Source organism: Otolemur garnettii, unplaced genomic scaffold (assembly GCF_000181295.1).
Source record: "Otolemur garnettii isolate 467f Iridium unplaced genomic scaffold, OtoGar3 scaffold00010, whole genome shotgun sequence".
NCBI classification, from domain to species: Eukaryota; Metazoa; Chordata; class Mammalia; order Primates; family Galagidae; genus Otolemur; species Otolemur garnettii.
Genome location: NW_003852405.1, coordinates 36,050,273 through 36,071,918, shown reverse-complemented (window position 1 = coordinate 36,071,918; position 21,646 = coordinate 36,050,273). Strand labels below are relative to the sequence as shown.

The window sequence follows — 21,646 nt, the reverse complement described above, 5'->3', positions numbered from 1 at the left end:
TCATGTGTTAGGATTTAAGGTGTAGACAGGAGGTCCATCAGTATCCTCTGGTGAATTATGTACCAAGCACCACCATTTCTTTACTCAAACCTTCTAACAATGCAGCTCAAATAAATAAATCAGGAAACCACCGTATCACCTTTTGTTTTCACTAAATTAAGATCAAAAGATCTGGAGAATATTTTGTCTACAACGATAAAAACATAAAGGTGCAAAACTCCCACGTTTCTTTGCAAAAATTACTTCTCTGACCTTTGACTATACAGTGACCTTAATTGTGCAAGCACTGTTTTGAATGCAAGCACGTGGGAGGCATGTTTACCACTTTGGGGGACTTCACTAGGTTGAAGATATGTTTTTGCATTTACTGCATAAACTCATGAAACAAAGGAAGGAGCTTTCAAACTATTCAGTGAGAGTCAATAAAGTCTTGTTTTTCAAAAAATGTGTAACTACCGCTTACAGTTATAAAGGTCTGCTTTCCACCTACAAGTTGCCATTATCTCAAAGGTGAAATTTTAGCATATGACTAAAACTTCCTATAGCTGCAACTTCATGATTCAGCAGCAAACATCAGTACTTCATAGTGAGATCACAGGCTCTCTGTGGAAGGCAGTGACATACACGCCTTATGAAAGGAAGCTCAGGGCATACCTAGAGCATTTTGAATTAAGACTTGTGGCTCATGTGGGTGTCAGATATTAGTCTTCCCAGATGGTAGAAGTGCAGAGGCATCCTCTGGGAGAGGCTCCTTCAGAAAGGTGAATTGGGGTTGTCCGGCTGCGTTCACACATGTAGTGGCCAACTCCCCACCTACGCCAACTCACAGTTTTCCAGAGTTACCCTGGGCAGGTGGGAAGCTTTTTTGCTTTCAATGGAAAAGATTCCAAGTTGGTTGTCTGCCATCACTAAACACAAATGTGTTGGTTTTTCTTTTTTGAGCTTCCAACCCTTGCAACCTTCCAAAAATAAATCAAACCAGCCATCAGGGCACCGAAATAATACTACTACTAATAAGCAGCTTTGCCTAGACTTACATAAACAACACTTCTGAGGCAAACTTTGCCCCAGAGGTCTGGAGACAGTTTTCTTTATGTAACCTGCTTACTAATAATTACTAGACTTGGGTGCATTAACCCTGGAAATAGATTTTAATAGCCACCCCTTAAAACAAAAGACATGAAACGATAATTTAAAAAAGTGCACTAACTAGAAAAATATTTTGCAGGCTGCTTAGGCCCAAGCTGCAGACACTTTCTGCCACCGTGAAACCGTCTCCTCCACAGGGCCCCCACCCACTCGGTAGGGGCCTGCCCGGGACCCCGCCTTCCTCTCTCGCGGCGCGGGCCCCGCCCCTAGGGTAGCTTCCCGCGTGGCTCCTCCCCCTTCTGCTCCTCTCAGCCTGGTTCCAGGAGCTGGGGTCAAATTGCAGAGCAGGCTGATTTGCATAGGCCAATGGCCGCGCTGTTTGCAAATGAGGCAGAAGGTGGTTGGCGGAGGGTTGGCAGCATAACTCCGGCGAGCGCGGCCCTTTGTCCTTCAGTGGCTGTGTGGCAGCTGCCGGGTCGGTGTCACGGCTCGTGGCGAGACAGGGTCCAAGAGCCAGCGGACCAGAGAGCGGGGCGGGAGGGAAGGACAGCGCGGCAGCGGCGAACGCTGGAGAAGGAGCCCGGGCGGGCGAGGGGAGGCCGGAACGCGCCGGGGCCGGAGCGGGCTGTGCGGCGCGGGGCGGGTGAGCGAGTGAGGAGAGCGGGTGCCCGCGCGCGCACGGTGGCAGGAGCAGCCCGCACGCCGAGCTCTCTCCGTGGGCGACCTGCAGGTGCAATATGACTTTGGAAGAATTCTCGGCTGGAGAGCAGAAAACCGAAAGGTGAGTCGGCCCGCAGACTTTTCCGGGCGGCCGGGCTGCGGAGGGCTTGCAGAAGGCGGGCGGAAAGTTTGCGGAGGGACCTCCGCGGGGCCCTTTTCAAAGGACAGAAGTGGCAGGCGCTGCCGGTGCGGCTGGCAGCCTGTGGCAGTGTCCTCCGCGGAAGGTGGCGGGGGCGCTCTTGGGGCGCCTCACAGGGCGTGCGAGGGGTCAGGGGGTGACGGGGCCGGGGGAGCCGAGGGTCTGCGGAAAGCCCGGGTGCACGGTGGCGCTTGTAGTGGAAGGGAGGGAGGGTCGATCGTGATGCCAGGCTAGGTAGGGGGAACGACGGCCCCGGGGGGCACCTGGGCTGACGGACCCCTCACCTGTGCCCGCTGTAGGATGGACAAGGTGGGGGACGCCCTGGAGGAAGTGCTCAGCAAAGCCCTGAGTCAGCGCACCATCACCGTCGGGGTGTACGAGGCGGCCAAGCTACTCAACGTGTAAGTGGGGCCCTCGCGCGTCCCCTCGCGACACCCTCCCCACCCCCATCCTCCCACGCACCCGCAGCGCCGCCACCGGCCACTTTCCCTCTGTCCCCGTGGCTGCCTGCCCCAGGGGAGCGAGCGGGCCGGGTGGCGACCCCCGGGGACCTGGGCGGAGTGACCGGCGCCCCGAGGGCCAGTAGTGGCCCTGCGGTCACCAGCCTTGCCCGCTGCCTCCAGCGACCCGGATAACGTGGTGCTGTGCCTGCTGGCGGCGGACGAGGACGACGACAGGGACGTGGCTCTGCAGATCCACTTCACCCTGATCCAGGCGTTCTGCTGTGAGAACGACATCAACATTCTGCGCGTGAGCAACCCCGGCCGGCTGGCCGAGCTCCTGCTGCTGCAGAGCGACGCGGGCCCGGCGGCCGGCGAGGGCGCCGAACAGCCCCCGGACCTGCACTGCGTGCTGGTGACGGTGAGGGGTGCGGGGCGTCCGGGCCGCAGATCCGGGTGGGCGGGGACAGGAGGGTGGCTGCCTTTGTCCCACTGAGAGCGGCTGGACTTTCAGCCGAGATGTACTAGTTTCATCATCTGAGTCCTGGGGCACAGAACGTGTCTAAGCATGCCGAGGCTGCCAGCAGCGGAAGAGATCCCCAGATCCCTGTGAGTCAGCAGTCAGCCCGGCTGCTCCCTCCTCCGTGTGCACGACCTCCCGTGACTAATTCCCTTAGCAGGGCAGATTAGATAAAGCCACATAAATTCCTGGCTCACCCCTCATTAAGGAGTCAGCTTCATTCTCTGCCAGTCAAGGCTAAAAATAGAAATGGTGTAGGAGAGAGACCTTATTAATTCTCTGGAAATACATCAGGAGAACAGAATGGAATTTTTTTCTTTGCAATCTTGCATTTTCTTAATGGGCCTTTTTTTCCCTGATGGAAACCTTTGGTAGGTAGATAATTGTGTTTAGAGAGTTCAGTGTGCTGCCTCTGTGTTCTGAGTTCTACTCCTTTTTGACTGGCCACGTGGCAGCCTAATTATTTTGCTACTTGTGAAAAGTCTCACTCTTTCTTTTGGGAAGAGAGCTGGTGGCAATTCCATTTCACTGCTGTGTAGTTCCCATTTCGTTGTACACAGAGCATGGAAAGCTTTCCCCCCACTGTCACTCCGGACACGCAGGTTCAGGGAGGCCCGCCTGTGACAGGCACTGTCCTGCAGACCTGCCTGTGTCTGAGCCAGCACTGCACGTGTCCAGTCGTCAGGGAGTGTCCAGTTTAGTAGATTATCACCCTTAGCAATTTTGCAGGAAACCCCATCACCTAGAAGAAACTTTGTTTCAGGGGCTTGTAACTTGTCTCCATGTGAGATGGCCAAAATAGAGACTGTTCAAACATCTTCCCCTCAAAATAGTAGAGTTATTAGAAAATGCTGATTTTCTTTTTTGAAATAGTAAGTTTATTTTTCTATATTTGTTTCCAGAATCCACATTCATCCCAATGGAAGGATCCTGCCTTAAGTCAACTTATTTGTTTTTGCCGGGAAAGCCGCTACATGGATCAGTGGGTTCCAGTGATTAATCTCCCTGAACGGTGATGGCATCTGAATGAAAATAACTGAACCAAATTGCACTGAAGTTTTTGAAATACCTTTGTAGTTACTCGAGCAGTTACTCCCTACACTGATGCAAGGATTACAGAAACTGATGTCAAGGGGCTGAGTGAGTTCAACTACATGTTCTGGGGGCCCAGAGATAGATGACTTTGCAGATGGAAAGAGCTGAAAATGAAGAAGGAAGCTGTGTTGAAAGAGAAACACAGGTCAAAAGGAACAAAAATTACAGAGAACCATGCAGGAAAGGAAACTATGTATTAATTTAGGATGGCTGAGTTCCTTTAAAACAAACCAAATACGCTTTGTTAAAGTTTAAACATGCAGCCATAGTTTCAGTATTTTTGGTTTATATGCCCTCAAGAAAAAGAAAAGCCAAAAGGGTTAATCATATTTTATTGTATTTTGATGAGATGTTGATTCTCAGAAGTTTTATTATAAATTGTACTAAGTTATTTTATGACATGAAAAGTTATTTATGCTAGAAATTTTTTGGAAACACAATGCCTACAATAAACTGATATGGAATAATTGCACCGTTCTTACTGTGTGCTTTCGTTTCTTTGAACTTGGACTCTATTCACACATTGTACTGATGCTCTGGTCTATTTGAAGTTCAAAGTCAGAAGAGCAGGTGATTTTGGAAGAGCTGATATTAGGAAAAAGGATTAGAGATTCATCTTGCAACATATGAGTATTAGTTCACTGATAGTAGAGCTGTAACAATGTTATATGCAAAATATCGAGAAAGCAGAAAGGAGAGCGTAATCAAAGCTACCTGCAGGGCCAGTGAAGTTTTTACTGAGGAGAGATCATTGTATTTGGGTCTTAAAAAGTGAGTTTCAGGTCCCGAGTTAGGAAAGGGATATTGCTGGTAGCTAGGTTGTGCAGCGGTGTGGAGGCCTGAAAGATCACAGCCGTCTGTGCACCTCTGGTGTGGAAAGATAAGGGAGAGACAAGCCGGAAACGAAGGTGGGGATTGGAGCCAGGCTGTGGAGGGCATCCCGGTCACCCTCACCCGCCTGGGCTTCCTTCTGTAAATTCAGGCAGATAGCAGAGGTCTTCACGAAGGAAATGGAGCAATCAGTGTTCCAGAGGCTGTGAACGCTGGTGGTTGGGATGAGGGGCTGTAGGTAAGAACGCGACTGAGAAACCAAGGCAGCAGCCCGCAGGACGGTATTTACAGAGCAAACAGGGAAGTGGCCGGGCACAGTCCTCTGTGCCCTGAGTCTCTTCTCAGAGCTCTGTACGTTCTACTGTGGTTCCAAAGGGTCTGGTTAAATTATATCAGATGGGAGAGATAGCAGACAGTGAAGCAGCAAAAGAAGGGCTGTAGCAGCCTGATCATCTTTTAGTTGAACAGTCCCTCGCTAATTAACTGCAATAATCCGATCTAGGCGTAGCCAGAGAAAGCAGAAATGCTCTGAGGCAAGGCTTGGCATAGCTCTGGTTCACTGGGGTTTTCTTTCCCAACTACTTGCGGTACCCACATGGCTCCCTGCCATTTGTCTTCCAGCCTTTTTACATATAATCTGTAAAAAAGTAGAGAAAAACCAACCAATAGCAGTGGCCCTGAGCTTCTGCACATCTCATGAAGAACATAGGCCCATGACTCCTTTACCTTGCAATTAGGTTTGTTTTTTCACATTTGCTAGAATTGTGGGTTTTGGGCTTTGTTCAGGTTTATAACCTTTTTTTTTTTTTTTAAAAAAGCCAATGTCTAATCTGAAATATAACTGGTATTTAATAATTGTTTTTTGTTTCTTATATTACCAAAAGATTGAAAGTGGTAAAGTGTTTTAGGTTTTTTTTTTTTTCTTGGTTTTTGGTTTGTTTTTGAGACAGAGTCTCGCTCTGTCACCCAGGCTAGGGTGGTGTCAGCCTAGTTCACAGCAATCTTAAACTCCTGGGTTCAAGTGATCCTCCTGCCTCAGCCTCCAGAGTAGCTAGGATTACAGGGGCCCGCCACAATGCCCAACTAGTTTTTCTATTTGTAGTAGAGATGGGGACTCACTGTTGCTCAGGCTGGTCTCAAACTCCTGAGCTCAAGGGATCCTCCCGCCTCAGCCTCCCAGAGTGCTAAGATTACATGGCACCCGGCCTGAGAGTGATGAGTTTTAAACAGCAGGATTTTCTTACCATCCCACTCAAGGATTTTGTGTCCTTTTCCACAACTCTGATAGAAACCATTCTGCAAAGATGAGTGAAACCAGGTAAGCAGTGTGGAGAAAGCAGCTTTGCTTGTAAAGTATGATATCAGCCAGCCTTGATCATACCTTTATCATACATACTTCCTCTGTAAAGTGGAGATAAATTACCCATCTTGCAGAGTTGTAGCCTCTCCTACAACTCTGGAACCTCCTGGAAGATAAGACATGTAGCCCAGTGGTGGACACAGGTGCCAGCAAGTGGTAGGTACTGAATTAATGTTGATTGACTACGGGATCAGAAGTAACGACATAAACCACCTGGCACGTGATAGGGGTTCCAGAGTGCGCCTCTCATGAGATCCAGGTGACAGCCAGAGGGAGACTTGGACAGGGGCAGAGAGAGGTGCCTATTGCTTCTACATAGCTTTACAAATCTATACTTTTAAAAGGAAGTTTTGTCAATCTCTTCAAAATTTGTAAGGCTTAGAGATGTGAAACAGTAGTAGTTATACATTCTTCAGATGTTTTGTTGAAGGAAAATCTAAACGCTGCAATGCTGTTGTTTTTGTCTTAGGTTTGTAACTGTTGTTTTTCCTTCCCGATTAAACAGCACAAAGTTAACACAACACTGAAGAACCTCATCAGGAAAGAGTTGTTGTAAACAAGTCTAAAATTACCCAAACGACTTTACCTCTGATACCAACAGCCCTCAATTGTTCCCTCAAAACCCTTAAACCTCCTTATTGCCGCCCTCAAGGGCAGAAATGTTACAACAAGAACAAAAATCCCCCCTTCTCCCTAAGGTGTACTGTTTGCCGAAAATTGGAAAACACCTATTTTTTACACTGGCAACTTCATCTCAGTGCCACAAATAACATTGTCTCTTTCTTTTCATAACTAAGCAAGGCCCTTTGTAAGTTAAACTTTTATAATGAAAGGATCCGTGAAAGCAGTTAATCTCCTCTAATACATATGTTATTTCCCAAATAAACCAAAAAAAGGTCATTTCTAGGAAGAAGCTGTTTGTAAACTCAATTGAAAGTGGCCAAGTGTGTTTTGAGAGGCCTTACTGTAACATTTATGAAGTAATTACTTCCTTAATTTTCTTCTTCTTTCTTTCTTTTCTTTTCTTTTTTTTTTTTTTTTTTGAGACAGAGTCTTACTATGTTGCCCTCGATAGAGTGCCGTGGCGTCACAGCTCACAGCAATCTCAAACTCTTGGGCTTAAGGGATTCTCTTGCCTCAGCCTCATAAGTAGCTGGGACTACAGGAGCCTGCCACAACACCCGGCTATTCAGTTGTCATTGTTTAGCAGGCCTGGGCTGGGTTCGAACACATCAGACCTTGGTGTATGTGGCCAGCCCCCTAACCACTGAACTACAGGCCTGTTTTCTTAATTTTCAACTACATGGGTTAAGTTTCATTCTTTGATATATGGTAAAAGGCTGCAACAATGAGATATGTTACCTTCACATGAACAAAACTTAATGGCATGATTTGACACCAAGCCAAGTCCCCCAAATTAAGAATTGAATCTTTTTTTTTTTTTTTAAAGAAACGGGTCTTGCTCTTTTGCAAGGCTGGAGAGCAGTGCTATAATCATAGGTCACTGTAACCTTAAACTCTTAGGCTCAAGCCATCCTCCTACCTCAGCCTCTCTGGTAGCTAGAACCACAGGTATGTACAACCATGCCCAGCTAATTTTAAAATTTTTTGTAACGATGGGGTCTTCCTATGTTGGCAGGCCAGTCTTAAACTCCTGGGCTCAACTGATCTTCCTGCCCTGGCCTCTCAAAGTACTGAGATTACAGGCATGAGTGACCAAGCTTGAATTTTTGTTCTTTTTAACAATTATTTAATAAACATAAGATTTCTGCAAAAAAGACTGCACTCAGGAAAACCACCAAGTCATATAAACGACAGCTTACTGTAGATAAGCTCCATGCCGATTACAGTGAATTCTACGAGAAAATCAGACAAATACTCTGGCCTGATGAGCACACCGCCTCATGAAGCAATGCGATATGTACACTGATACGTACAGTCCAAAGCAGATGATATCCAGCAGCATAAGAAAGGTCCAAAAAATTGTTTAGGGATTTCAGAGGGTGCAAATCTCTGGAGAGTATGTAGGGATAGAATCGAGAAAAGGTCGGCTGATCTCTGATCAGAAGCTAGCACGGTATTTTACAAACGGCACAAAAAACAATTGATTAAATATGGGGTATCATTCTGCTAGATGCAGCAGAAAAGACGCAGCTGTAGCCTGGGAATGTACCTGCCCTTAAGAGCTCTATAATCTACAGAGAAATCATGAGCACTTCTTTAAAAAAAAGATAAACACGGTCAATCCTCTAATGCTATTTACTGAATGCCTGTCGTCAGGTCCCCAGGCTACAAACGTGAAAAGGCATCTTCCTTCAAGGATGTGCACGATTCAGGAGGGATGCCAGACCCCGGTGATGCTGGCTGATAAGTGTACATTCAGGACCCAAGTGTTCTGGGGGGCAGGGAGACCTGAGGGACAAAGAGGTCTGCCTGATGGGCATGAAGGGCATTTACAGCAGGAGAAGCGGGGTGCAGATTCGAGGTGTGCCTGAGCCTCGCTTCTCGGGGACAAGGCTTACACAGGGCACCCAACGTGCTGAGCACCGGGCATTCTACCTGCAGCAACTCATTCCACTCACAACAGCCACGTGGAAGTAAGCGCTGTTATTATCACCTCATTCTGAAGAGGAAGAGGGAAGCACGGGGAAGTTCATGTGCTCAGAATCATACTGTCAGTAAGAGGTGAGACTGGCCTGCAAGCGTGTCCTCCAGTGGTGAGTGATGAGGCAGGGTGGTAGGACAGAGCACGACTTTCCTGCAAGCCAAACTCTTCTCCCCTAGGTGATAGAAGCCACCGGACAGTAAGAGGTAAAGCTGAGAGGGAGGCATGTGGAGACACGCCGTCTCCACCACGGCAGAGTGAAGGATGAGATGATGCTCACGAAGTCCTAAGGGGGGCATGGAAACGTGGCCAGGGGAAATCTGGTTCACACAATGTTTAACAACTTTTAAAGAAATCAATTGTAAACATTTGAATATGGGTAAATTTCTTAGACAAATCCTGATTTCTATTGTCTTGAAAATGTCCTGCTCGTGGTGATGATGGGTCCACATTCTGTGTGGAGATGATTGGCTGGAACTGAGCAGAAGCCCTTCCCCTTTAGGAACTCCACTTTGCCACAGACCTCACTCCTCCCTATTACTAGCTTGCTAGGCTCAGGTAGGTTCCTCTCTCCAATCCTTTTACCCATGTGTGGTCCACCCTTCACCCCGAGAACTAATATCTCTCAGTCTGAGGCTCAATCTTTCTCAGTAAAATGAAGTGTTTGCACTATCAGAATTTCTTAAACTATTCTGTTGTTAATAAAGGGTGGTTCTTAAAAATACGCTTCAAGACCCCTTCCCAGAAGCTCTAGATTAAATGTGGCCGGGAAGAGAGAAGGCTCAGAACGCAGTGGCCCAATCCCACATCACCTGGCTAACTTTTCTTTTTGTAGAGAGGATCTGACTATGTTGCCCAGGCCAGATAATTCATTTTTTAAACAAGTACTTCAGATAATTCTTATTATAAAGGAAGTCTGAGAAACACCACATGCTCTGTCCAAGTTCTTCCAGCTGAAGACTCAGCAGAGCCACTCTCCTCAAATCTCGGGGGTCAGGGAGGGAGAAGCTCCCACTTCAGAGTCAGCTTCCAGGCTCCCTTGATGTCAGCCCACAGGAAGTAATGCACATTTCTCTGCAGGAGTTGCAGGGATGCCCGGGGGACAGGTGTCCCAGGAACATCTGCTACCTGGGGACAGAGTTAGACCTTATTAGTTAACTCAAGTGCAAGAGCCGAAAGAGGGGGAGAGCCTGCGGACAGAATGGCTTTTCCCTCCCCTTGAACTGACAGGTCACCAGGTCTATTAGGAGCTAGACACAGTGCCGAGCACTCTGAGGACCAGAAGCAGCTGAGCGGTGAGATCAGAACAGCCTGTTGTCCCTCAGTGTCAGGCCCACAGTGGGCGCTGGAAGTAAGTGGGAGTAAGCTTCTATTTTTCTTATATCCACTAGCCTTCTCAGCCTTACAATGTGCTTTCACGTTTATTAATTCATTTGATTCTCTGCTAAGCAACTGAGTCTCAGCAAAGTCAGGGGTCCCATGGCAAGGAAGCTGAAGAATCAGGATTGACCATGAACTCAGAGCTCTTTGTGCTGGAGCCTTCTCTCAAGGAGGCCACTTGGAGAGCAGAGACTAGCAGGAGGATGAAAAAAATGGAACCTGACCTTTTATTTATCCATTAAGTGGGATAGAGCCTCAGGAAAACGAAGAGACAAAGACAGGAGGAGTGAGTTCTAAGAATTGTTCCCTTTCATCAGAACCAGAAAGGTTCTAAGGACCGGTGTAAATGTGCTCTTTGTCCTCATGTGTCTCTATACCCCGTCTTTTTCAGAATGAAGGGTCTGAGAATTTATGGTGAAATGCAGCAGGCTTTCTTAGTATCATCACTTAGCACATGATTAGATCACCACATTGTAATCTGAACCGTGGAAAGGAGCACCCAGCAGGGCAGCTCACCTGGAGGCTGAGTCCAGGCTGCTTCTTCCCACCTACAAAGGACAGGGCGGCAAAGGCCACAAAGAGCTGGGCTCTGATCCTGGATCCTGCAATGGGGGAAAGTTAGTGCAACTTCTCTAAACCTTAATTATTTCTCCTGTAAAACAGAGAAAATAAATAAGGTTTACACCATTGTGTTGTGAAAATGAAGGGAAAGAATGCATAGACAGCACTCAGAAGTGCTGGATGTACGTGACCTAATAACCATCACAGCTCCCGGGAGTGTGTGCCTGTGCTGTGTGATTACTCCCTGTGCTGTGTGATTACTCTATGTTTGGACATGTGAGGGTTATATAAATACAAAAGACCCCCCCCAAAAAAAAACTACTGAGCCCAACATAGCTGAGGACAGCTAGAGGCCATTCGATTAAACTAATTTTCACTAAATGGAGAGGAGAAATCCCTCTCCATTCCCATTAACTTAATTTAGCTCTTTATCTCTCATTTGGATGATCAGAACAGTTTCTGTTCAAATAAAGGGCTGAGCATGTGGGTGTATCCAGAACTAGGTGAGGGTGACCGTGGTACAGTCTCACCTGCAGTCTAGCAGAGGAAGTGCAAGCAACAGACAGATGGAGGTGACCTTCAAATGCTGTGTCCTGGCAAGTCTGGGCATGCACAAAGTGTGTTTGTGCGTGCGTGCGTGTGTGTGTGTGTGTGTGTGTGTGTGTGTAGGGTGGTGGTCAGGAAGCCTTCCAGGAAGAGGCAATGTTTGATGTGAGTCTGAAAGCATGATTAGGACTGCATCAGGGAGAAGGGTGTGGCTCGTGTGTGGCTCTGTTAGTCTGAGAGTTTACGAGAGGATTAAGTGTTCAGGAAAGAACTGGAGAAGGGCTGGCTGATAGAGACAGGACACAAAGGGACCCATGCCCTTCTCAAGAGCATAGAGTTAGTTCCATAGGCAAGGAGGAGGTTTTGAAGATTTTATGTAGGACAAAAAGATTCAAATTTGCGTGTTCCATGGTTCACAATTCTCAGATGGATTCACTTGCCTAGACCACAGTGTGCCGAAAGAGCCATTTATCATTCTTGTCTGTCGGGGTCCCTTCCCTCTCTTTCTCCCCTAACCTCCTTTCTTAACAGCCCTCACCCTAGCCTCAAATCCACTCAAGGGTAGATGTGTCCAACAGGGCCTGGCCAATGCTCCTGGCCACAGTGATTGGTTCATAGATAGATATGGTTAGAAATGTCAAGGACTGTGGGCCGCCATCTTGCTTGCCACAGAGAATAAGTCTATTCAAGATAAGAGGGCAGGGCCAGGTGCCCGGTGTGCACCCAGCCCATGACCCTACCTGCTGGGGAGGCTGAAGTAGGAGGATTGCTTGAGCTTGGAAGTTCCAGTCAGCCTGGGCAACACAGCAAGTCAGAAAAACAGAAACAAACAAAAAACACAACTAATGAAAAGAAAAAAGGAGGCTGAGCAAAGTGGCTTGTGCCTATAATCCTAGGAACCCTGGTAGGTCAAGGCAAGAGGATTGCATGAAGTCAGGAGTTCAAGACCAGCCTGAGCAAGAGCGAACCCACGTCTCTACTAAAAATAGAAAAATTAGCTGGGTGTGGTGTCAGTTCCCTGAAGTCCCAGCTACTGGGGAGGCTGAGGCAGGAGGATAACTTGAGCCCCAAAGTTTGAGGCTCCTGTGAGCCATGATGACTCCACGGTACTCCTGGGCAATAGAGTGAGATCCTGTCTTAAGAACATCACCACAAAATACAGGGAGGGATGACTGTGCTGACTGAAAATCAAGGACATTCACACCAAAATGGAGATGGCAAAAGAAGACTCTGTACAGAAACATCATGAAATAAACTTTTCAATCTTAACAAAAAGTGAAACCATAGCATAAAAAAAAAAAAGAATAGGATATGGAGCTAAGGGAATAGCTGGAGGGCTTCATCTTGACAGGAGGTGGGGAGGAGGGAAGGTTGGGGCAATGCTTCTCACGTACAACTGATGGATGTGATCAGGACGCCCACCACCCGTCTCCATCACACTCACTGGAGTATCTTCCCATGGACTCCCAGTGGATACTGGGAGTGAGAAGTTTCAGAATTCAGGCCACATACACCTAAGGTAGCGGATTTGAATCCAGCCTGGGCCCACCAAACAACAATGATGGCTGCAACCAAAAAAAATAGCCGGGCGTTATGGCAGGTGTCTGTGAACACCCTCAGATGTCCCATGGACCACGCTGAAATGTATACACTTCACTGTAATCAGATCTAACAGGTTTACAGGGTGTCCCCAAAGTTCCCCTAGAATAACCATATTTAGAGATTACAAAATTTTATAAAATACTTACAAATATTCTCCATGGGTTGGCCACCTCTTTGTAAAATTTTATAGTGCACTGGCCATAGAGAATATCTCAAGGTTAAAAGCAGAAATGGGAACCTGATTTCCCTACATGGCTGAGTCTTGGAGCATGGCTCTCAGAGGGGGTGCTTGTCTTCTGATATGTTAGAAGGCTTCTTCAACATTTGCCATATCCTCAGAGAAGTTATACTATTATATACTTACGTTTAAAAAATGTACATTAGGGTGGGGCGAGGTGGCTCATACCTGTAATCCCAGCACTGTGGGTGGCCAAGGTGGGTGGATCACCTGAGCTCAGGAGCTCAAGAGAAGCCTGAAAAAGAGTGAGATTCTGTCTCTGCTAAAAATAGAAAAACTATCTGGGCTTCATGGCAGTTGCCTATGGCCACAGCTACTCGGGAGGCTGAGGCAGGAGGATCACTTGAGCCCAGGAGTTTGAGGTTGCTCTGAGCTAAGCGGAGGCCACAACACTCTAGCCTAAGGCAAGAAAGGGAGACTCAGAAAAAAGTGAACTGGTTTTACTTTTAAATTTATTTTAAAAGGAAACTTTGTATCACATAGTAGAAGTTCTAGTTTTCCTGATACACACAACTACACAATCAGTGAGATAAGTTAGAAACTTAATACGTGTACTACCTAAATCTCACACGCCAACCTTTAAAGTTGGCCTTTCCTGATCCCAGGGGACATTAGTGGTCACATGTGTCAGTGCTGGGCTCAGAGGTGGCAGCATTATCCAAGTTTGTTCAGGCAGTGACCGCTTTACCCTGCCCCAGCACACAAACTTACAGACCCACTGGGCACTTGTGCTGGCACACGGTCAGGACCAGAGTAGGACGAAGCCCTCTTACCGTGGAGCAGGGTGTGTGGGGTGGGAGGTGACTGGCTCTGCAGGGCAGAAGCAGCAACCCTCACAGTGTCTCAATGCAAATTTCCTAGAGTTCCAGAGCCAGTGTCTTACCATGATGGATTGTAACCATTTCAATCACTCGTTTTCATCACTGGACCGATTGCTCAGGAGAATTCAGAGCGTATAGGGATGTTTTAAATGTGGAGCTAGTTCTCAGTGATGCCCAAACCTGCACTGCCACCGCACTGCCACAGCTCTGCACTAAGCGTCACCACCCCGAGCTCCACTCAGTACAGGGGTCTTCTACAGACCACCTACCGGCCATCAGCACTGCAGCACGTATTTACAACTGCATTTTCCTCCAAGGGTAGAGAAAATACTGGTTTCTGAAACAGTTGACAGGTTAGGTGTGGTCCCAGCCTAACTGCAGTTTGCCCAGGACTAGCCTACAGTTAATGCCTTAGTAGGCTTGACTCAGATAAGGAGATGGTCACTGGGGCCAGAGGTTACTTACTGCTCACAGCGAAGGGCAGAGCAGCGAGAAGGGCCACGATCTGAAGAGGAGGTGAAGGTTCTCGCTGCCCCCGTGCAGGCAGAGGGCTGGAGCTGCCAGCGGGACGGGGTTCCACACACGCGGTGGGGGCCCTCCCTAAGATTGTGCACCTGGCACAGGGAGGCAGACATCCGCATGACTGTCCACCAGGCCCTGAGTAAGGCTTATAAGCCCCAGATGAAAAGGCTCGGGTGACACATGTGCTCATGGGTGACCAATCCTCCCGCCAAGGAAAAAATCGGAGAGCTGAAAAGCCAGGGGACATGCACCTCCAACCAAACCGCACCACTCCCCGAGGGCTCCCTCTGTCACTCAGCCCACAGCAACCTCAAACTCCCGGGCTTAAGCGTTCTCCTGCCTCCGCCTCCTGAGTAGCTGGGACTATAGGTATGTGCCCCATACCCAGATGATATTTTTAGGAGAGACGGGGATCTTCCTCTTGCTTAGGCTGGTCTCGAATGATCCTCCCTCCTCGGCCTCCCAGGTGCTGGCACTGAGTTTCTTGTCCACTCTGAGACTGTGTGCATTTCACCTGCCTCCTTACATAGTCTACTCCTCTCAGTTTCCTGGCCCCCACACCTCCCCAGTCCCCCCATTCCCAGTCCTACCATCCTCCACTGAGTTACAAGGACTTCTGTAATTTGGTCAGAACCAGTGATGCGCCAGTCAGTTATTGCCTACTTTTCATAAGGAAACTAACTTTTCAGTTCTCTCCTAGGGGGGCTCCCTTTGAGTGCTAGCTCTTGAGTCCTACTGCCCCAGGACTGCCCTCACCTGTCCCCAGGAATCCCAGCCCTGGGGGGAGGGCCAGAGGCCGCAGGTCCTTGGGCAAACAAGGTGAATGTGAATCACTGCGGGTGGCTGACCTTGCCCTTGTTATCTGTCCCCATGGTCACAGCTAGTCTCAGCCTGGGAAACAGCCCCTCATAGGCTGCAGCACCACGTCACTCCCTGGTACGCAGCCTGCGTCATCTCCTTGAAGCACATGTGACCAGTCGCAGGAGTGACCTTCTGCTTTTGTCTCCAGAGGCCTCATTCCAAAGCGCTGTTTCTTCTCAGACTCACCCTCTACGCCGGCTCCTGGAGAAGGCTTCTGAGGGCCTTGCCAAGGGGGCTGCTCCTTCCTCTGGGCTCCCAGGCACTCTGGGCTCTCCCAAGTTGTGGTTCTTGTCACGGGAGACTAGAATGACCAGTTTGTGCTTCTGCCACCACCACCCTACTTGCTCTGGACTGTCGGCTTCTCCCAGGCAGGTGCCTTTTCTACGTGTCACCAGAGCCTGACTCAGCCCTGTGCTCCTAGCAGACGCTCAGAAAATCGATGAAGGGAAAAGGGAAGAGAAGTGGCTTTTTATTACATTGAGCAAACAGGCAGGATGATACAACGAGGTGTTGACCCAGTAAGACAGCAACAGTGCTTCAAATCTGAACATGCTAGTGGTGAAGTAAATGCTTTTATTCTTTCCATAGGACAGATTTCCAAACGATCACAGTGTTTAGATTAAAAAGATGTTGGATAGATGAGTAGCCAAAGAATGTTGTAACAAAATCTCACCAATGATATACCAAATGTAGATTCAAGAGAATGTGTTTGTATTCTAAAAATAAGACATTACAGTAACCAAGTCCATAAAACTAGGGGAAAAAAAGCACAGCATAACAAAAGGCCTTTTTAAGCTACTAAATACGCGTGTTATAGACAAACCCATTTTATATCTGAAGCAGCTTATAGCACCAACACATTGGCAGGACTAGCAGAGGGCTGGGGTCACTGGACCGAAGCATGGAGTGAGGACGGGACAGGACCTCAGCCACCACCTGCTCCCAGCCAGCTCCTTGTTTTACAAATGGAGAAATGAAGGCCCAAAGAGATGACGTCCCTTGTCCAAAGTCGCACGGCACAGAATCGACTAGGAAACGACAGAGCACTCACATCCAGGCCACTTCAGCCCGTGCTCGGTGCAGGTGGATACACTGTTCCATTTGGTGCATTTTTTCCTATTAACAGGTCTACCATAAAATAAATCACTGCAACCCATAACAGGTACACATACCATCTGGTATGAGAAATGGAGTGTATTGTACTTCTTGGACCTATATATCTCTTAAATCAAAAGTCAGTAATCTGGGCGGCGCCTGTGGCCCAAAGGAATAGGGCGCCAGCCCCAAATACAGGAGGTGACGGGTTCAAACCCAGCCCCAGCCAAAAACTGCAAAAAAAAAAAAAAAAACCAAAGTCAGTAATCTGTCAGATGACACTACCTGTAGATTGGTTGAGAATGTGGCATTTGAAGAGATTTTGCACATCCTTCACGATTTAAGATAAACTATGCTTCAAAATCACTGGTATAAAGTTTTGGTTTCTTCTTGACGGATTAAGAGATTAAACAATCCAGACAGGGAAAGGTAAATCAGATCTTTCCTTTAAAAGGTAAGTAATCTGGCAATTTTTATTTTAATAATTTAAAAACCTTTTCTTTAAGAGAAAAAATAGCTGCAATCCATAGCTTGTGAACCACCTAGTATATAAAATATTTTCCTATTAAAAAATGTGTTTCTGTAAAATATTTTGTAGTCATGAAAACTTGCCGTGATCCTGTGGCCTGGATAGATTTATGAAGTATCAAAATGAAAACAGAAAAGATCGCTGCTAACAGAAGCAGCATTAAAGACAAAGTAGACTGAACATATTTAAACAGTTCCTGGAAATGAAGCCCAGGAGTTGCCTGTACGCACGAGAGTCACTGCAGTGGTAGGTGGGAACGCACACTGGGGATTTATCGTGGTAAACCAGCTGCTGCAGACACAAACTGTGGCTTCGCAACTAGAATATAGCCTGATAAATAACCTGACTTTTTCTTCCATAGATGCCTAGTTATAAGTAAATCAATATTTAGCTACAGTTTTTCTTCTCTTGGATCTAGCATCTTTTTTTTTTTGGCTGGGGCTGGGTTTGAACCCGCCACCTCCGGCATATGGAGCCAGTGTCCAACCCTTTGAGCCATAGGCACGGCCCTCCAGCACCCTTTTTCAAATGAACATGGCCTATACCTGGTGAGGAAGTTACACAGTATTTATATGTATAACCTTTATCATATCTGACCCCAGAAAATAAAATTTCTTGGAACCTCAAGTCCACTTCTCACCACTACAAGCAAATTAACATATGGCAAAACATATTTACTATTAGGTTAAAGAGCATGTTTTAGTACTAAATAAACTACGTTTACTATCAAATAACATGGAGATAACAGCATAATAAAATTTCATCAAAACCTTTTGTAATAAGCTGTAGTATAAATGTTTAAAGAAACATAATAATCAGTGAAAAAACTAGTGTTTTGAAACTATCCGTAGAAAAATATAAAGAATGCCTCATTAGGTGAAGCAATAAAAGTAAAATTCTTAGTGTACATACCAAATTTTACCCTTTGAAAGGGAAAACCTTTACCTTTCCCAAAATAGGTACCTATCGTGTATTTGAAACCCAGGCACAGTGCAGAGCCGAGCTGAGGACATAGGGCAAGGGCAGTGCCCTGATTTTTCGCATGGCCTTGGAAAGTGAGGGCCAATCACCACAGTGAGGAGACAGACTCGGAGGAACCTGAACGCTGCCATGAGCAGTTTGAAGACAGTGCTGCGTCTGTTCACCCTCAGCAGCGGACGGACCACTCAAAGTCCAGATATCAGATCCTAAAGGGGCTTGAGCCACAGGGCAGATGGCATAAAATCTAGGGAAGCCATTGTAAATAATTCCTTCTTGGGTTAAACCCTTTACTTTTAGGGAAGTGAAGAGGATTAAAATATTAAAAGCTTTGTATATGGTTTTAGCCCTAAATAAGAATTTTAAAGTAGGACCTTCTTCCTTTCTGATAAAGTTAAGATAATCCTCTTGGCCACAGGATATTCCTTCTTTGAGGATCCCCTACTGGGAACTCCAAGGCTGTGAGGGATATATTCATTCCCTGGGGAAAATCAAGGAGCGGGATACCTAGGGGCTGGATGCCTTGGGCCCCAAGCAGGGCACCACAGAATCTGCGCCTCTCCCCAGGCAACCACGCCTGTCTGAGCACAAGACAGGGATGAAGCTGCAGACCCTTGAGAAGACGGAGAGTCCTGATACCCTTAGACTTTCCGTCTGTTTACCTTCCCAGGTTCTCCACCCACCTGAGGCTGGGGAGGGCAATGTTACTGTCTCTGCAGAGGGATGTTCTAACAGGAGGAAAGACAGAAGGCAGAGAGAGGGAGAGTGCCTGACCACAGGTTCCTGCTCCTCACGCAGCTCCTGTTACTTCACCTCATTCCAATCATCTGTCCCTAACCCAGTAGGGAACATGAGCCTGGGGGCGGAGTCGCAAGGGATCCTCCCAACAGTCTCCTCCCCTTCCCTTGATTCAGAGTCACTGGTGCCCAAAAGGCTCCTTGTGAATTAACACCATGTATTACCAAAGGGCTTTCAGTTCAGTTTAAACTTTTTAATTGGCACAGTTCATCACAGCCTGAGGTCCAGCAGGGAGGACAGGTGATTGCACTACTTGATCACAACAAATATGACCGCTGGGGCGCTCTTTACTTTTTGTACACTAACTGTGAAAGACATTTTTATTTTCTCTATTCACAGTTCAAGACAAAGATATAACTTCTGGAACTGAGAAACGGATGGATTACAGAGAGGGAGGTTTTTGAAGAAAACAGCTTTGCTGTGTGTCGACACAGAGACTTACACACACACAGAACACCCTGCCTCTGTATTCTGTACAGGTTGGCACCACTTCATTAGGAACACATGATACAAGGTTTCAGGATTTGAGTTATTCTTGGCATTTTAATTTGACAGGTGCTTAAGCCATTTAGGTCTTGACACAGCTGCACCAACTGTATATTTAAAGTGTGTGTTTTAAAACAGGCCCAGATCAACTTTCCTTAAACAGTAACCCAACATAACACCACAGTTAACAAATGGAAAACAAGATTGTTATTGTGTATAGGGTATTTTAGAGAAAGAGCAACTTGGAAAATAAAGACCTCAGAGTCCATTGTTCCAAGTTAAGAGCATTTTAGTTATTAGCAGTGGTTACCAAATAAGCTGAAGGTAAATCTCTTCAAGGAGCTTCTCGTCCTTTGCTTTATGGAGAGGAGGCGAGGAACCGTGTCACTGTTCCACTATAAGATGGTGCAAGTTTTTTTATCCTTGAAAGGGTTTTCTGAAGTTGGTATCCCTATCAGCAAAGGGTCACTCCTGGCGTGTTCCTCACAGTAGGACATGAGGTCTGCTGATGCTTTCGAAACCTGATGTGGAGGCAAACCAAAGCAAATAAGACAGACTTTATTTCCACACTTGCAGGATGTCTCTGAGTGCTCAGCCACTGAGTGGAAGGTGGGTTTGAACAGGATCCAGAGTCTCAGCATCACTCTGGGGTTACTCGGCAGGTAAAAAGGGAAACCGTATCTTTAAAACAGAGCAATCTGGCAGGCAGGGCCTCGGTACTCGAGTGCGTACCGAGGACACTTGTCAGCTGGCTGGCTTTCCTGCCAAGACGTTTAGCTGGAGTCTGATCAACAAAGGGTCACACAGAAGTGAGGGAGACCCTGCGAAATAAGTGGCCTGAATTCTGTGTGAGGTATTATTGGATAATCCTGAATTGGATGTAACTTTCAAGTGGCTTAAAGAAAAAATTACATGTATGTGTGTACAGAGAGAGAGACAGGATAGCAAGGAAACATATCTTGGTACAGAATATATAAATGTTTGTTACAGCTCTTCTGGAGGTTTGAAATTCTCAGAATTTTAGGGTTGGGGGCCAGGGAGTAAAAAGCCTGTGTGGATCAGAAGGTTGTATCTTACTTTCTATCCAAGAAAAAATAGACTGGAATGCAGAACAGAGTTTATAAACCAAATCATGAGCTTGGAGCCAAAACTCTGGAGCATCAAGAGTTACTGTCCGAGACTTGGGAAGTAGAGAGAGAAACCAGCACACACCTGACTCTAGCGCTAGTGAGAGGGGAAGTACAGGCCCTGTCTGGAGGCCTGGCAGGGAGATGCTGAAGAATCATTAGATCAGTGGCCTAAGGCCAGGAACATGGGGCCTCAGAGCTCGGTCAAGGGCAGCAAGGAGCCTCTGCTTGGAAGACAGGTGACTGTCTCCAGGCACATAGGAATCTACCAAGTGACGCTTCAGTTTCTAGGAAGCAGCAGGAGTCACAACATTCCAGGGTCCTTACTGCCTCCTCCTCTCTTGGGATTTGGGAGGAAAAGACTTCAAAGTGAGGTGACCTAAGAGAAGCATTCTAGTTTCTCTTGGGGATTTCAACAGCAGCTGGCATTGAAGGCCACATTTAAAAAGCTTCAACTTCCTTAAAAGGAGATTTGGACTATGGACTCGTGGTGTGAGGCTGCCTCCGCCGCACTGATAACTCCAGAACTCTCAGACTCTAATTGCAGAAGGATGAGGAGGGTGTTAGTGAAGTCTGCCCAGAACCCGTCCAGTATCAAACCCAAGGACCTCTGGGCTTCGCCATGTTCACTCAGGAAAGGTGGGTCCTGAGGAAATACTGACCAGGGCTTTATAGAAAGGACAGCCCAGGCCCCCTGGCTCCTCAGCTCTTGTGAAATGAGGCCTGAGCTTGCAGGAAACCAAGTTATGATTCTGAGGCCCCCAAGCAGTGTCGGCAGACCCTGGAAAATGAAGCGAATGGCCTTCTCCCCCGACTGTGCCAGCCTTGGAGGGCAGGGGCTGAACGTGAAGCATGTCTGACCCCGGGGGGCCTCCTACCTTGATCCTCTCGATGGAGGCCTCCAGCCTCAGCTGCTGCACGGTCCTCCGCGCCTGGGCCGTGCTGTTGGTGCTCGCAGTTTTGCTGGACATCTTTAGTGGCTGCTTCTACCTGAAATCTGAGGAGACCTTTCTTTAAAAGGCAAAGAACAGTCACCTGTACACTATGTGAACATTCCCAACTGGTGCCAGGTAAGGTAGACAGACACACGGTCCCAGCCATTGTGGCACTAAAATGCCCCTGAGAGGCTGCGTGGAGGCCTCTGTGCAGGAGCTCTTCATGCCTCGAGCACCTACACCAGCCTTTGGTTTGCAGAAACCCAGCACCTGTTTACTCAACGCACCCACCACCCAGCAGGATGGTGGCTTGTTCTCATACCCTTTATGAAGAAACACAAACATCCCCTCCATCACGGGGCTCCAGA

At 47.4% G+C, this 21,646-nt stretch overlaps 2 protein-coding genes across 3 annotated transcripts in view; one reads left to right on the top strand and one right to left on the bottom strand.

The window, feature by feature from the left end:
- The first annotated feature begins 1,402 nt into the window (after nt 1–1,402).
- GADD45A (growth arrest and DNA damage inducible alpha) lies at nt 1,403–4,480 on the top strand. The gene is made up of 4 exons (XM_003784233.2): nt 1,403–1,870; nt 2,248–2,349; nt 2,572–2,809; nt 3,811–4,480. The coding sequence occupies exons 1-4, from the start codon at nt 1,827–1,829 to the stop codon at nt 3,922–3,924; spliced, it is 498 nt and encodes a 165-aa protein (XP_003784281.1). The 5' UTR covers nt 1,403–1,826; the 3' UTR covers nt 3,925–4,480.
- Nucleotides 4,481–18,902: 14,422 nt separating this feature from the next.
- GNG12 (G protein subunit gamma 12) overlaps nt 18,903–21,646 on the bottom strand; it is a 116,626-nt gene continuing 113,882 nt past the window's right edge. For both annotated transcript variants that reach the window (XM_023509830.1, XM_023509829.1), the window contains exons 3-4: nt 21,222–21,340; nt 18,903–19,737 (exon numbers count right to left, since the gene is read on the bottom strand). In XM_023509830.1, coding sequence (XP_023365598.1) covers nt 19,612–19,737; nt 21,222–21,314 — 219 coding nt within the window. In that variant the 5' untranslated portion in view covers nt 21,315–21,340 and the 3' untranslated portion in view covers nt 18,903–19,611. The remainder of the gene's footprint in view (nt 19,738–21,221; nt 21,341–21,646) is intronic.

Coding starts and splice junctions, on each gene's coding strand:
- GADD45A (XM_003784233.2), top strand. CDS start 1,827: ATGACTTTGGAAGAATTCTCGGCTGGAGAGCAGAAAACCGAAAG. Junction 2,350..2,571: donor GCGGCCAAGCTACTCAACGT/GTAAGTGGGGCC, acceptor CGCTGCCTCCAG/CGACCCGGATAACGTGGTGC. Junction 2,810..3,810: donor TGCACTGCGTGCTGGTGACG/GTGAGGGGTGCG, acceptor ATTTGTTTCCAG/AATCCACATTCATCCCAATG.